The 13,944-nt window shown below is 34.3% G+C and overlaps 2 protein-coding genes across 9 annotated transcripts; one reads left to right on the plus strand and one right to left on the minus strand.

Moving 5' to 3' along the window:
* LOC105156267 (sulfhydryl oxidase 2) lies at nucleotides 997-8,386 on the plus strand. Of its 3 annotated transcripts, XM_011072352.2 has the most exons (12): nucleotides 1,000-1,504; nucleotides 1,911-1,935; nucleotides 2,014-2,106; nucleotides 4,714-4,895; nucleotides 5,204-5,273; nucleotides 5,376-5,444; nucleotides 5,541-5,614; nucleotides 5,710-5,845; nucleotides 6,600-6,640; nucleotides 7,162-7,308; nucleotides 7,377-7,823; nucleotides 8,022-8,386. In XM_011072352.2, exons 1-12 carry the CDS (start codon nucleotides 1,221-1,223, stop codon nucleotides 8,041-8,043), a joined length of 1,590 nt encoding a protein of 529 aa, XP_011070654.1. In that variant the 5' UTR covers nucleotides 1,000-1,220; the 3' UTR covers nucleotides 8,044-8,386. The 3 variants fall into 3 exon arrangements, with proteins under 3 accessions (XP_011070655.1, XP_011070653.1, XP_011070654.1); XM_011072353.2 differs by having other exon boundaries at nucleotides 997-1,504; nucleotides 4,709-4,895; nucleotides 7,377-8,386; XM_011072351.2 differs by having other exon boundaries at nucleotides 999-1,504; nucleotides 7,377-8,386.
* Nucleotides 9,200-12,699, minus strand: LOC105156268. 6 transcript variants are annotated; one of them, XM_011072356.2, is made up of 8 exons: nucleotides 12,548-12,699; nucleotides 11,319-11,617; nucleotides 10,531-10,602; nucleotides 10,299-10,366; nucleotides 10,048-10,198; nucleotides 9,886-9,966; nucleotides 9,709-9,798; nucleotides 9,200-9,594 (listed from the first exon to the last, which is right to left on the minus strand). In XM_011072356.2, exons 2-8 carry the CDS (start codon nucleotides 11,568-11,570, stop codon nucleotides 9,514-9,516), a joined length of 795 nt encoding a protein of 264 aa, XP_011070658.1. In that variant the 5' UTR covers nucleotides 11,571-11,617; nucleotides 12,548-12,699; the 3' UTR covers nucleotides 9,200-9,513. The 6 variants fall into 6 exon arrangements, with proteins under 6 accessions (XP_011070658.1, XP_011070662.1, XP_011070659.1 ...); XM_011072360.2 differs by having other exon boundaries at nucleotides 11,319-11,612; nucleotides 12,548-12,694; XM_011072357.2 differs by lacking the exon at nucleotides 12,548-12,699 and adding an exon at nucleotides 12,415-12,499.

Genomic DNA, 13,944 nt, shown 5'->3' on the forward strand with positions numbered 1-13,944 from the left:
TTATTTTCTAATTATATATGTATGGAAATAAAAAATAATATTTATGTAAATACACTTTTATAAATAATTAAATGCACTCTAGTAATGGATTAACAATATTTTTTGTTAGACGTTCTATTCGAGATGATAAATTTAAATACATTATTCAAATAATGTAATATATGAATTAACCGCGTAGAATTGTTATATTATTTTGTATTTTTTTAAAATTTTTAATTATTTCAATAATGTAGAAAATATTAAGTACAAATTATTAAGTGGTTAAAATAAAATGTATTTGTATTTAAATCGGTGGGTCATGGAATTGTGTTAGAAGAGAAGAAAAATTTGTGAAGAAGATGATGTGAAGAACGGTGAATAAGACATAGATTTTCTGCCATTTTCTGGACAAAAAATAATTAAAAATATTTGAAAATAATCAAAAACACATTTAACCTACAAAACCAACCAACCCAAATATACTATTTTGGCCCATCTAACCAAAACCAAACACACTGTTTTATTTTGGATCTTATAAAAATAAAATAAATATTAGTTTCGGAATTATTTAGTGTTCTTGAAAACACAATTTTTCGTAATTTTCCCTTCGAGATGTTCGAGTTTCCTATATTTTCTTTTATTTTTCTTAAATTTATAGCGAGGCATTTATTTTATATATTTACCTGCAAATAATTACTTCAGAAGCATAATTATATAACAATGAAATGGACATAAATGGCACAAAATTTAAATAAATGCTTGAATTAAAAAGAAAAAACTTATTTTTAAATTTTATTTTTATGTATATTTTTTAATTTTATGATTTTTCTATCGTGTTTCAAAAAAATTATAACATTTATTAATTGAAACATATGTTAGAAATTAAAATTTAATTCAAGATTCAGATAATAAAAAGAATCTGATTGTAAAATATAAAAATAATAATATGAACAAAAATGTTGCTAGATTCTTGCAACATTAAGGAACCATAAATAGAGGCGAAGACTTTCTCGCTTATAACATGTTAGAAAAGTACAATTCTTAAGGCGGGTTGTACAACAAGTTACAGCAGAAACTCGAAAGTAGCATTGGGCCCGTCTTGGGACCAAAATCCCAAATTTCAACATCGTTGGCGTAGAGCGCACCCTTTCCGTTCACCATCACCAAACGGCGCATCACCAACAAATAAAACGACAATACATTACTGCTGCACCTGCACTCGCCGAAACCTCTGCAAATTTATGCTTCGACTGTTTTTCGTATCCATACGTCGGAGTAAATTCCACATGTCTTCAGTGGTTTTTGTCATTGTGTGTATTTTAACAGTGTATGTATCAAATATCGAGGCGTCGTCTTCTGTGATTTCGACGCCGTTTTCGGTTGGATCTCGTTCGATTCTGCGATCAATCGACAGAGATAGAGCTGACAAACCAGATTACGCGGTGGAATTGAACGCCACGGATTTTGATGCGGTGCTTAAGGAGACTCCGGCTACTTATGCCATTGTTGAATTCTTCGCTCACTGGTCAGTTTGCTTCTTTTTTCTTTGTTTTTTTGCAAGAAATAAATTCTGGAAAGCCTACTGCTGTCTGATGTATTAACTTTTTCTTTCTTTTTTTTGTTTAATTGACCAATTTTTTTTTATAGGTGAAAACTTGTGAAATTTAATGCCTGTTTGTATAGTTTTGTGATGTGCTTTGTGTGTGTGGTATTGATTGAATTTCAACAATGTCCTGGTGGGAAGGGAAAAAGCATGATTTGATTTGTTCCCTGAGTTTATTCTGTACATACTATAGATTCATATATCTACACTTCTCTATATAGTTCATGTTTATATATTCTTAATCAGTTGTTGACATTGTGGAAAAAAACCATGTTAGCTAAGTTGGACTTTGCCTTCAATATCCTGCTTACTCCCTTTGGTTTTACAGGTGCCCTGCATGCAGGAACTACAAGGTATGTTGAGTTTCATCTTATATTGTTATATACTATCTCACTAATATGTCTCTCACAAGGAATTAACCATTTGTACAGCCACAATACGAGAAGGTTGCAAAGCTTTTCAATGGAGCAGATGCTGTTCATCCAGGGATAATATTAATGACCAGAGTAGATTGCGCCTTAAAGGTACTCAAGCTGTGCCTACCTACTTCTTGATGTAAGAAGATATTTCTCTTATTTGTAAAACTACTATGTAGAGGATGGCCTGGCTTTTTTTTTTTTTTTAAATTTTGTTATGTAGGTAAAAGAGCAATCTTCAAATGACAACTTAAGAGTGTTGCTGTATTAGAATGGTATAATTGCTAATGCAAATAAAAGGACTTAAGTAGCTTTTCTTAAAACCGGTGATGGAACAAAATGCTATAAGAACCGTTCACTAGGCAGCAGAAAACCAATTTTATACTTGTTTTATATTATTTTCTTATTTCTTTTAAAAGAAGTTGAAGAAATGGAGTTATTATTTGAAGCAAAGAACATTCAATTTCTATGTTGAACTTTGTCATATGTAGTGAAATAAGTAAAAGTTTCTCATTATGTCAATTATTGATAGAATTGGGACAAAACCAATTGGATTTATAACATCACAGTCCTAGATTGGTGGGTTAGAAGCTACCTGTTCTGGCTATGTACCTTGGATATCCTCCTATGTAGGGGGAAAGTGGAAGGAGTTTTGGAAATTTTCTCCACACTTTTTTTGGACCCATTGTTGGGGTTGGGATTGGGGGATGAGAGAGAAGGTGTATATGGGTGATGAAATTTAATTCTACTCAAATATGCTTAATGAGCTTATGATAGGGATGGTGTTTCTATTTATGTGGGTACTGCTAGCCAACATACATCCTCCATCAGGACTTTATATATATGTCTTTTCTGGATCATATGTAAATGTTAGGTTAGGCAGAGGCACTAGAATGCAAGTGAAAGAAGGAAAAGAAGGAAAGGAACCTGCAAGATAGAAGGAAAAACTATTTCGGTTTCATTATGCATGATTTTCACAAACTAACCTCATACTTTCAAAAACATTATGAATATGTGGCTTAGTGTCTGTAAGATGATTGGACTATCCTCTCTTTGTGTTCTTGATTAGCTATAGAGAACAAAATGAAGCTCAACAAACCCTTGATTACCGTGCTCTTTGCAATAAAAATAAGACCCCTTTCTAATCCTTGATCCGTGCGATGAAACCACATAAAACAAGCTTATTCTTGTTTTACTTTTATGTTTATGCTTTTTTCTTGTTTCTATTGTCAAAACTTATTCGTTGCCACTTCTCTTAACACTGTTTTTGGCAATTTTTTCTCCTAATAATATTGCCCCTGCTTTTGTGGTATATTGGTATCATCTGTTTTAGCTTAGGCACATTAGTTTCTAGAAATACTTGTTTGTATTAGCAAGGTATTTAAAGGTTATTGTACATTGACCAGAACTCTGGTGTGTACCCAAAAAGTTGGACATCAAACATGTGATTTACTTATGGTTTTAGTGAAATTTATTCTACTAGATTGGCTGATTAAGCTCCGGACCTCAACCTTTTACAACAGGAATCTTAAGCAGCTTACACTTTGTTCGCGTTGATTTTGCCAAAAACATTTTTATCTTCCCAAAATGGGAACAAGTTCGGTTTGGTTTACTTTTCGGAGATATTTCCTGAAAACATTTTCAAAAGACAACCCTTCTTTGCAACCATACACCCGCGCTACCTGCTCTGTTTCAAAGGGTATACAATATCTTTCAAAAGCCTACACCCATTTCCAGAAAACAGCAGATATAGTTTTACAAAATGAAATGCCAAATAATCTATATCAGCTCAACTGGTCAAATGTTGGAAATGCACTCATCCAAAGTCCAAACACATTTAATTTTTCACACTCCTGAGGGAATTCTCAAATGATTTCCCAAAACTATTTTTCTAGAATGATAATAGAAATTATTCCAAATAGAGCATTAGCTTCTATGTAAGATGAGAAAGGTGTAGAGTAGTTTTCAGGACTCTGGAACTTCATCTTTTTTGGTGCTTATAACTACTTTGGGGTGGCAGAATTTTGGTAACATATTAATACATTTTATAAGGTCCCCACGCCAATAAATATTAACTTCTTTGGAAACAAGGTGCTAGAATATCACTTCTTTCTGGAAACAACTTACAGGTGACCAACATGGTCTGGTTAATTGGGCTTCTTCAACTTAACTTTTCTTATGGCCACATATGACATATGATGTTTAGTTTCATCATGTAATCCATTTTTCAGTGCTGTCTACTTAAAATGCTGTCTAATTCAGTAAACTCCACTTGTGTGTGTGTGTGTTTTTGTTTTCTACTACACACACTCAACACGCTCATGCAATCCACCCAAGTTTGAACTCAAGACCTCCTATGGAAAATCTGGGTTGTTACCAAGGGGACACCACTTGTTTATTGTTCAATATTTGGAGCTTTTGTGTATTTATGACATTCTCATTCTTCTAAACAATTCAGAGCACGATTTTTTGCTATTTTGTGTATGTTAATGCCACTGGTGAAAATCCTCTGTTCTTTGTTTCTATGAACAATATTAACCCTCATGAAATTATATGTTAGTAAGTGAACGTGCATGATGATGGTGATGCATGGAAAGAACATATTGCTTCCTCTTGCACCCTGTAATCATAGTGATTATTGAATACCTGGGTTAACAGTCTTCTCAACTTACAGCCACTTGATTGTTTATTCTCTTTGCTTGCTTGGCAGCACAGATAAATACTAATCTTTGTGATAAGTTCTCTGTTGGGCACTACCCAATGCTTCTATGGGGTCCACCTTCTAAGTTTGTGTCTGGCAGTTGGGACCCAAAGCAAGATAAGAGTGAAATATGTTCTATCGATGATGGACGGACAGCTGATAGACTGCTAAATTGGATTAATAAGAAAATTAACAGGTAAGATAGTATTTCATGTTGCCAGCGGCTGTCCTAAATTGGGCTTTACCCGGTGTGTTCATATATTCTGTACACTTATGTAAATTGGAAATATCCACTTGGTTCATTACTTTCTTTACAGCCATGTTAGACGTTTCAAATTATCAGGGCATGAGTAGTTGCACAGTGAAAGGCGTTTTGTCTTTTAAATTCCTCTCACAATTTCATATTTGCTATGTATGTCTTCCTATAGACATATATTTGGAACCAAAATTGGCTTGAGCTTATTTTTACCTATTCTTTTGACTTTGTTTTACCTAAATTTGCAGCTCTTATGCTTTGGATGATAAGAAATATGAGCATGAGCATTTTCACACAAATGCTTCAGATCCTGGACAGGTGCTTCAGATAGCGTGTTCTAAATGCTTATCTTAATTTTGTAAAATTTTATTTTGTATTACTATGCAACTTTCTGATATTACACATGTTTCTATTGAGAAGATTGTACGTGCTATATATGATGTTGAGGAGGCAACATCCACTGCTTTTGACATCATTTTGGATCACAAGGTGAAAATATGTGTGTAGAGCTTCCATTTTATGCTTGACTTTGGTTTTATCAAGTTTGCTATACCATTTGGCTCTCTTATTTTATATCATGAACAGATGATCAAATCAGAGACTCGAGCATCACTTGTTAAATTCTTTCAGCTTTTAGTGGTCCATCACCCATCTAGAAGGTCAGCACCCATTCTCCTTTTCTTTTTTTGCCCTCTTTTGGTTTTATTCAAAATTGATTCTAGGTGCTTAGTTTGGAATGGTATACTTCTATCAGGTGCAGGAAAGGAACTGCCAAAATACTTGTCGATTTTGATGATGTTTCAGCCAACAAGGAGTCTCCAATTGTTGGCGAGAAAGTTGCACTCAGGAATTATCAGATTTGTGGGAAAGATGTTCCTCGCGGATACTGGGTGTGTATTAGCAGATAAAAGTGCCACTCTGTTACCTGTTCTTTTTCCCTCCCTGAAGAGTCAGTTCTTTAATGACCAATGCATCTGCCTCCCTAGTTAAGAAACGCAAAAGGAAATCAGTGAAGAGTGGAAAAAACCTCATATACTATCAGATCCTACTTTGTCACAGCATATCAGCACATCATATGAATGCGGTTGCTTCCTGTAGTTAAAAAACCAGACACAGACTAGTCATGCTTAAGTAGAGATCAACAAGTTCCAATTTGGTGAAAGTTCAAATTGAGGTTTTAATGCATAACCAGATTCCCAAGTTTGATTTAGTTTCTTTTTTTATTATTCCAGTTTTCAAGTTCACTTATTTTAAGGGGAACCACATTCTGCACTGGGAGTTATTCCTTTATATAACTTCTAAGAGAAAAGCACAGAAAATAGAAAGATAAGCTCCGGAGAACTCATTCTCTCACAATCTTAACTATGCACCGTGCATACTGTCTATCAAGAATTTTATTCAGTATGATGTGAGTCTTAATACCTGTGTGGAGTACCTAGAGGACGTTGATATTCCAGCTTAACAAGTGCTGCTATCTTGATATGGCATCATCTTCTTCGCCATACAGCTGCATGCCTAAAAGTTTGAATTTCACTGTTGTTGTTGGACTCTATGAAATGCAAATGCACTATGTTGTTTTGGGTGAATCCTTAAAACAATTTGTATATATTTATCATCTTCTGATTCAATGAATTTTCTATGCAGATGTTCTGTCGTGGCAGCAAGAAAGAGACTAGAGGATTCAGGTGAGTCACATGTAATATTAATTCCTCAAGTATACATGTTTATCCAAGTTTTATTGGTCTCCTGATCTCTGTGTTTAAGTATTACATGGGAAAACAGGTTTGGAGATAGATGTCACATAACTCAGTTACTCAAAATTATGGCCATGAGACCTGAAAACCGTTTTTCCTAACTGTTGGAATCGTATCAATGGATTTGTTGTGTACCAGCCTTTGATTAAGTGTAAGCTAACAGATAATAATTTGAGGAAGTTTTAAGCTGCAATACATGAATCCTCTGAATCTCTATAACCAAAATGCTCTAGTTTTGAGAGGTGATAGGTTTTAGTATTTAGGTCAGCAGTATAGCTTCAAGTATAATTGAACTACAACATTTCATTATGCATCTTTCTACTAAGTTGTTCCGCGAACAATTGTAAATCTGGTCTCATCTAGAGCAACCGTCTCTTAAAGAGGACCAAAGCAGTTGATAACCTTCAAGTTGCAAGAAGCAGTCTTCTCTGATACTTCTGTTTCTTTTGCAGTTGTGGATTGTGGGTCTTATTACATTCAGTTTCTGTAAGAGTTGATGATGGAGAAAGCCACATGGCATTTACCACTATTTGTGATTTTATTCACAATTTCTTTATTTGCGAGGAGTGTAGGCAACATTTTTATGACATGTGTTCAAGGTAAGATTTTCACAGGCTCTTCCATTATTTTATATCACATCCTCTAATATTAAGCATTAAACTCGCAGTGTTTCCAACCCTTTCAAAAAAGCTCGTGATTTTGTCCTTTGGTTGTGGGATGCGCACAACAAAGTTAACAAGAGACTTATGAAGGAAGAGGCATCTGCTGAAACTGGCGATCCCAAATTCCCAAAAATCATATGGCCTCCGAGACAGCTTTGTCCATCTTGCTATCTGAACAAAAACAGCAAAGATAACGATAACACTCAGATTCATTGGGATCATGATGAGGTTTATCGGTTTCTGATTCGCTACTATGGGGAGAAGCTCACTACCCTGTACAAGGATAAGGAACTTCTCACAGATAGGAGGCCCGATGTAATGCTATCTGAGGATTTGATAGCTTCATCACATGCAGTTGTGGTGCCCGTCGGAGCTGCACTGGCTATTGCAGTCGCAAGCTGTGCGTTTGGAGCACTCGCCTGCTACTGGCGTCAGCAACAGAAGAGTCGGAAGTATAAACACCATCTACACTCTTATAAAAAAATATAACTATGTAGAGGATTATAGCTGTTAACTAATGAAGAAACATAAAAGGAGAGCGAAACAAGAACCAAAAGTACGATGATGAAAGTGAAAATTGAGAGGATATAGGTGTTTGTATTCCCAGGAGTTTTGGCGTTCTCATTTATTGTTTTGCACAAACATTTCAGGCCGAGGAAAAGCTGGAACTGATGTTGGTAAAGGATTATACATGAATATCGGTTAGAGTTCACGAAGCAAGAGAATTCAGGGCTTGTATCAGAAACAGGGTGAAAGCCTTCTACAAGATAGTCTTCCCAGGACAATATTCAGTACCTTTCTTCTCTGGCTTCTTTTTACTAATTGGAGTTGTACAGATGTTAAATGTGAATTTTGTATTATCTGAAAATTCGTTTGATGATTTGAACTCATTTCCATTTTTTGTACTCTGATGTGTAACCTGAGTAGTACTCATTTCAGATATAGTCGTTCTTGCTTCAAGTCATCCGCTGACATTGGACATTTCCAAACAATGAAAGAGCTTATTTTGTTTATACTTAATCATCTCTCCTTTGCGTATGGCTAAGTTTCTTAGAATCAAATATGGAAAGAATATTAATAAAGGTACAAGTTGAAATGGCTTACAAAACTAGTAGAGGTTTTTTAATGTCTATTTATATAAATCATTTCTATTTTTGGCATAATTACAAAAAAAAACTCATGACAGTCGAAACGCAAAGGTAGTTTGTGCAAATTGACATTTTGGGGGTATATGAGTAATTTTATAAAAAAATAAGAGTGGTTTGTATAAATAGTGATGACATTTGGGTGATATGTGTAATATTTAAAAAATAGAGATTATTGGTGTAAATTGACTGTAGCTTAGGAGTGTTTCTTTTTTGTTTAAATGCAATAATTTTACCTTATTTCATATAACATTAAATTATAGACTCCGACGTTGAGAAGCTCGTATAATAGACTAACTAAATTATGACAAGCAATCAAGTCTAATTGTATTATCTTGACTGTTCTGTTGGACTTAAATAAATTAGCTGAAATAATTCAATGAATATTTCTTAGATTAAAGGAAAGGTATCTCTCATTCACCAGCCATTACACATATAAAATTGAAATACCATCAATTGATAATTCAGCCTTTTCCGTATAAGCCCTTTTTGAAAAACATAAGTAACATTATCCCCAGCTGATATTGGCCAGACTACAGAGGAGATATTAGCAGTAGATTAGATTGCAAGGCTTTCCAAAGTCAACAACTACTTCCTTAACCCTTAAAACTGCGGATTGGATTTTTTTGTTGCAAACTCTATTCAATTTTCTACTCCATTCAACTTTGTACACAATCCAACGATGGAAACAAAATGAAGAAATTTGCTTATCTATAATTTTCTGTAAATTTTGATAGAGTGTAGCATCTTGTGTATATAAATACTTCTTCTAACTAAATCCCATCTCAAAATCTACACTAGATTTTTTCTGAAAATTTACATTAGAATGCAACACCACAAAGGTGGCAAGTTTAAGATAAAAACTTCACAAATCATACATGGAGTTGGAGTGCTACTTCCGTTGTATCTTTCTTGGCAGCGCAGTTATGGTTTAACATCATCCAAAACCAGATCGATCAGAAGTTGAGTCATAGGACCGGTTCGAATGCAGCCCTTTTTAATGTGTAGCAACAGCCTGCCGCTGATGCCTAGATAATGAACTAGACTCTTCGTCAGATGTGGAAGCGGACAGATTAGCCTACATAAGCCGACACTAAATTAGTATGCTGCAGAAAAATACGTGCTTCTTTTTCTTTTTTTGTTTCTTTCAGGAGTGTGTGAAAATAATCCGCAAAGAGTGTAACTTGTTTACCTGTTGGTGTTGGCGACGTAGGATGGAAGTCACAGCTTTGAGTATTATGCATATCGGTAGAATAATCCCAATAATCCGCAGCATCAACAACTGTTACACAGACCCAGAAATAAGGACACTTTGTTACTGCAGGTTCACAAGAATCAGAATTTCCATTTCTTGAATGGGAGAGCTTACCATGATTAGTGGGAAAGAATAATTCCCAGCTCGAGTAACGATGACTGGAAGAGTATGTCGTGAAATTAGGAGAACCATAAACTGCAGAGAAGTAGATGACATAATAAGTAAAAGCTGATGGATTGCTGTTATGGCAATAACACAAGTGCACAGAGGAGTTACTATTATGGCAACTGAGCGACAGCAAACTATGCTTCTTGATGTGGACACAGCATACTCATCGTAGTCTTGATCGATGAAACTGTGATCAGTTGAAACCATTGCAATAATGCGAGGATTGTTTGGATCGCTTCTAGAGATTTGCCAATTTCCCCTGATAAGGATCAATCGGTTTAGTGATAAGAAGTGCGTAAGTTCCTTCTACATTAAAATCTAATGAGAGAACGGCATGGACGTATAAAAAGGAGAATTACCTCAAGTTCATGGGAAGTCCCCCAAAACGAAAAATAGGGGGTGGTGCTGTATATCCCGGCTTGAATTGCTGCAATATGCACACACATACATAAGTAAGTCAACGGGGAAACCTAAATGAAAAACATAGAAACTCGCGTTGAGTTAAGTAGATTACTGTAAAATATGGCTTGAAAGAAACATAACAATTGATTTTACTAAGCCCATAAAAAATATAAGAAAACAGTAGTTCACCTGATGGCATATTTCACACGTCGTGTCACCCTTCTCATTGCACCACCTTTGTACGCATTTACGGTGAGCATACTGGAAATATAGCAAATTCGAGCGTCAGAGTTGCAAATTGTATCTCAATAATTGAAACAACAAGAACATAACAATCATGTCAGCATAGATGTTGACCAACTAAAAGGTGGATCTTAGGAAAATCACTGCCCAGAATGAACAAAAAAAGAAGTGGTTATATGTTATAGCAAAACTTTTGCATAAACATATGTGGCACCATACGATTATCTCTCCTCGTACAGCATGCGCAAGACAAGGTTGCAATGAGTTAATCAAAAAGTATATTTCCTAGAAAACAAATAAACCCGTGGGGTGGGGGATGTCGGTCGACATTAAATGTTGAATTGCAGGCACTTTGCATTAGCCAGCGGAATCGAAATAATGAAATTATTCAGACTTCTTTAACCATGAGAAAAGGGGGAGTCATCAGCCAAGTTTTAAACGGCCTAATGAAAACAGAGCACCTATTCTAGAAACAAAGAGATGAATCTATAACTTATATGCAGTATTACGTCAACAAACTCAGTTTTCAACAACAGGCATTAATTTAAAGCTTTTCCTTCCAAAGAAACAGTATTTAACTGACACGAACACATATTGGATACCATACATAACCAGGCCTTCTGGCGCACAATCACAAACAAGAATTTACTTTCAGAAATAACAACCAAATTCATAATCATCAAATATCGAATTCTCCAAGACAAAAGCAATAGCAAGAAACAACAGGGAACCACCTTTAAGCTTCCAGAGCAAGAACAAGGAGACTCCATATTTGAATCAACATCTTCATCCTGGCATATCCTGCACTCGACCAGTTTCCTTGGAGATAAACTAGCTTCAGAGTCTTTGTGGGAGGAACAATCGATTATCGAGTCATTAATCATCAGAGGCACTGCCTGCTTTAATGGGTTTCTACTCCCAATTGCAGCTTCCAAAGTTGATTCCGTCAGCAAACGATCAACCAGCAAAACGAAATGATCTCCCATCCTTTGTGAAATCAGGAAAGTTCTACACAACCAGTTCCTTACCTGACCTTCAAAACACAAAGAACCGTACTAAACAATCAGGTAATTCACAACACATACAATGGAAATGAATCGGGGCTAATAGGTTGAATTCAAAATCGATGATGTGAGCTTAGCAATGTGTATGTATGATCACTGTTTGATTAATAGCTTCATAAGAAAAACGCGATTTGACCAATTAGAAAAGCTGGTGCCCAGAACGAAAGAAAGTAAAGTTTTTCGAATGAAAGCTTCAAAGATTGCAGCAAGTGCTTAAAAATAGGAAACAATAGAGATGTAGACGTGATTGGTTTCCAAAGAAGGCAGAGCAGCTACATAAACAACAGTATTTTTGTAGCCATCACAAATACTATTGACGCCTCATCCTAAGCAAAAACACAGACCCAATAAAAGAAACAGAAAAAAAAGAACTGTATCAAATTCAAAACGAGTGCTTCAATAAAGGTCGGAGGAAGGAAAAGAACTAGACTTGACAACCAAAAATAAAAAAGTGAATTTGCTTTTCCACAAGAAAGAAGGAAAAAGGACAACCTTAAAGAATTCAGAAAAAAAAAAAAAACCAAAAATAACACACCCACTTCAAAGGAGCACCTAAAGACACGAGCCCATGATTCACAAAAGCCATACAAGAAAAACACATTCAAGAAAGTAGCATACAGAAGGAAAATCTCACATACCCAGATGACAAAAAGTGATCTTTCTTTCAATACAACGTTAAATTCAAAGAAAAATAGCGCAGAAAGTTGTTCTAAGAAAAACCATCACGCATTCCACCAAGACGCCAGAAGAGGGAAATTAACCATACCCCAGATGGAAAAAGAGTCATCTTTAGCACCATTACAGTGTTAAATGCAAAGAAAGATTGCATACAAAGTTCTGGAAATTTAAGGTAAATATACATAAACAAGGAAAGAAGTCAGGGGGAAAAAGAGACTTACAAGAAGGGGATCGGATGTCTGAAAGCTAAAGAAACCTTCTCTTTCTTGCTAAAGCAAGAGATTGAGTGTTCCTATTGTCTGCACTGCAATTCAAATTTCTTGTTCGAATATGCAATAATATGTGTATAAATACACACACACATACACAGAGACATGGGAAAGACAAGAAGCTTTTTCAAAGTTCAAAAAACACCAATTATAAAAAAAAAAGATTAAAATATAAAACTAGTCCCATAATAGAATAGTGTCTTTGAGCGTTTCAAGCATGTCCCCACCATATACATTGCTGTTGCAATGACATTTGTACAATCTACATGCATTATTATTTATTTTTTTATTCTTTTTTTTTCTAAAATTTAATAATAATAATAATAATAATAATCATAACAACATATATATATATATATATAATATATATATATTTTAATTTTTGTAATTGTGTGTGGGAGATTCTAAGGGCAAAGAAACGATTGCTCTTTCTTTCAGTTATATTTGGAGTGGATTTATGAGATAATTGATAGTTTGAACTAGTTAATTATGAGGGTGAATTATGGAAAGTTGATCAGTTATTAAAACTTTAACATCTAATTATCTTCATGAGTTCAATTAATCCATGTTTAGGATGTTATAATCATGAAATTATTACACACTTGTCTGACTCTTTCATCTTTTAGATAATTAATAAAGTTCAATTTAAATACATATAATTTCATATAAACTTTATCCCCACCAGAATTTATTAAAGTGTTTGATACTTCAGGCAAAAGAAAGACTGATCTTATACCAGCAACAACCTATTTATTTAATTTTCGTTTTTTGCATTTCTATAGACACTGCCTGATTTACTTTTTTTATTGATGATTACTTTTTCTAAAAAAACAAATTAATTATAAAATTCAATATATATGTATATATGTTTTCAGGTGACTCAATTAGAATCACATCATAATATTTCAATAATTAGCATCAATCAGTATACATTAATAATCAATATCAAATATGGTAAATTACAATGGGCTCCCTTATAATTTGTTATAATTGCAAATACTCCATTGTTATTTGTATAATAACAAATACCCCTACAAAATTATCGCTCGTCTAACATAAAAAAAATCGTTCATGACAATTTATTATATGGGGTATTTATTAGAGGGAACGAGTAATTGGTAAATTTTCAAATAACAAAAAGATATTTATAATTATGACAAACCTTAGAAGAGCTTGTAGTAATTTACCATATCAAATATATAATTACGATCAATAACTATTATCAAGTAGTCTAATACACATACATTAATGAAACTTAAATTTCGTCAACTAAACTAATTCTCATTAACATAAAATTCAATATATCAAAATATTAAAAACTGATTAAATATATCAATAAATTCGTATGG

The sequence above is a fragment of the Sesamum indicum genome, linkage group LG2 (genome assembly GCF_000512975.1).
Source record: "Sesamum indicum cultivar Zhongzhi No. 13 linkage group LG2, S_indicum_v1.0, whole genome shotgun sequence".
Lineage (NCBI taxonomy): Eukaryota > Viridiplantae > Streptophyta > Magnoliopsida > Lamiales > Pedaliaceae > Sesamum > Sesamum indicum.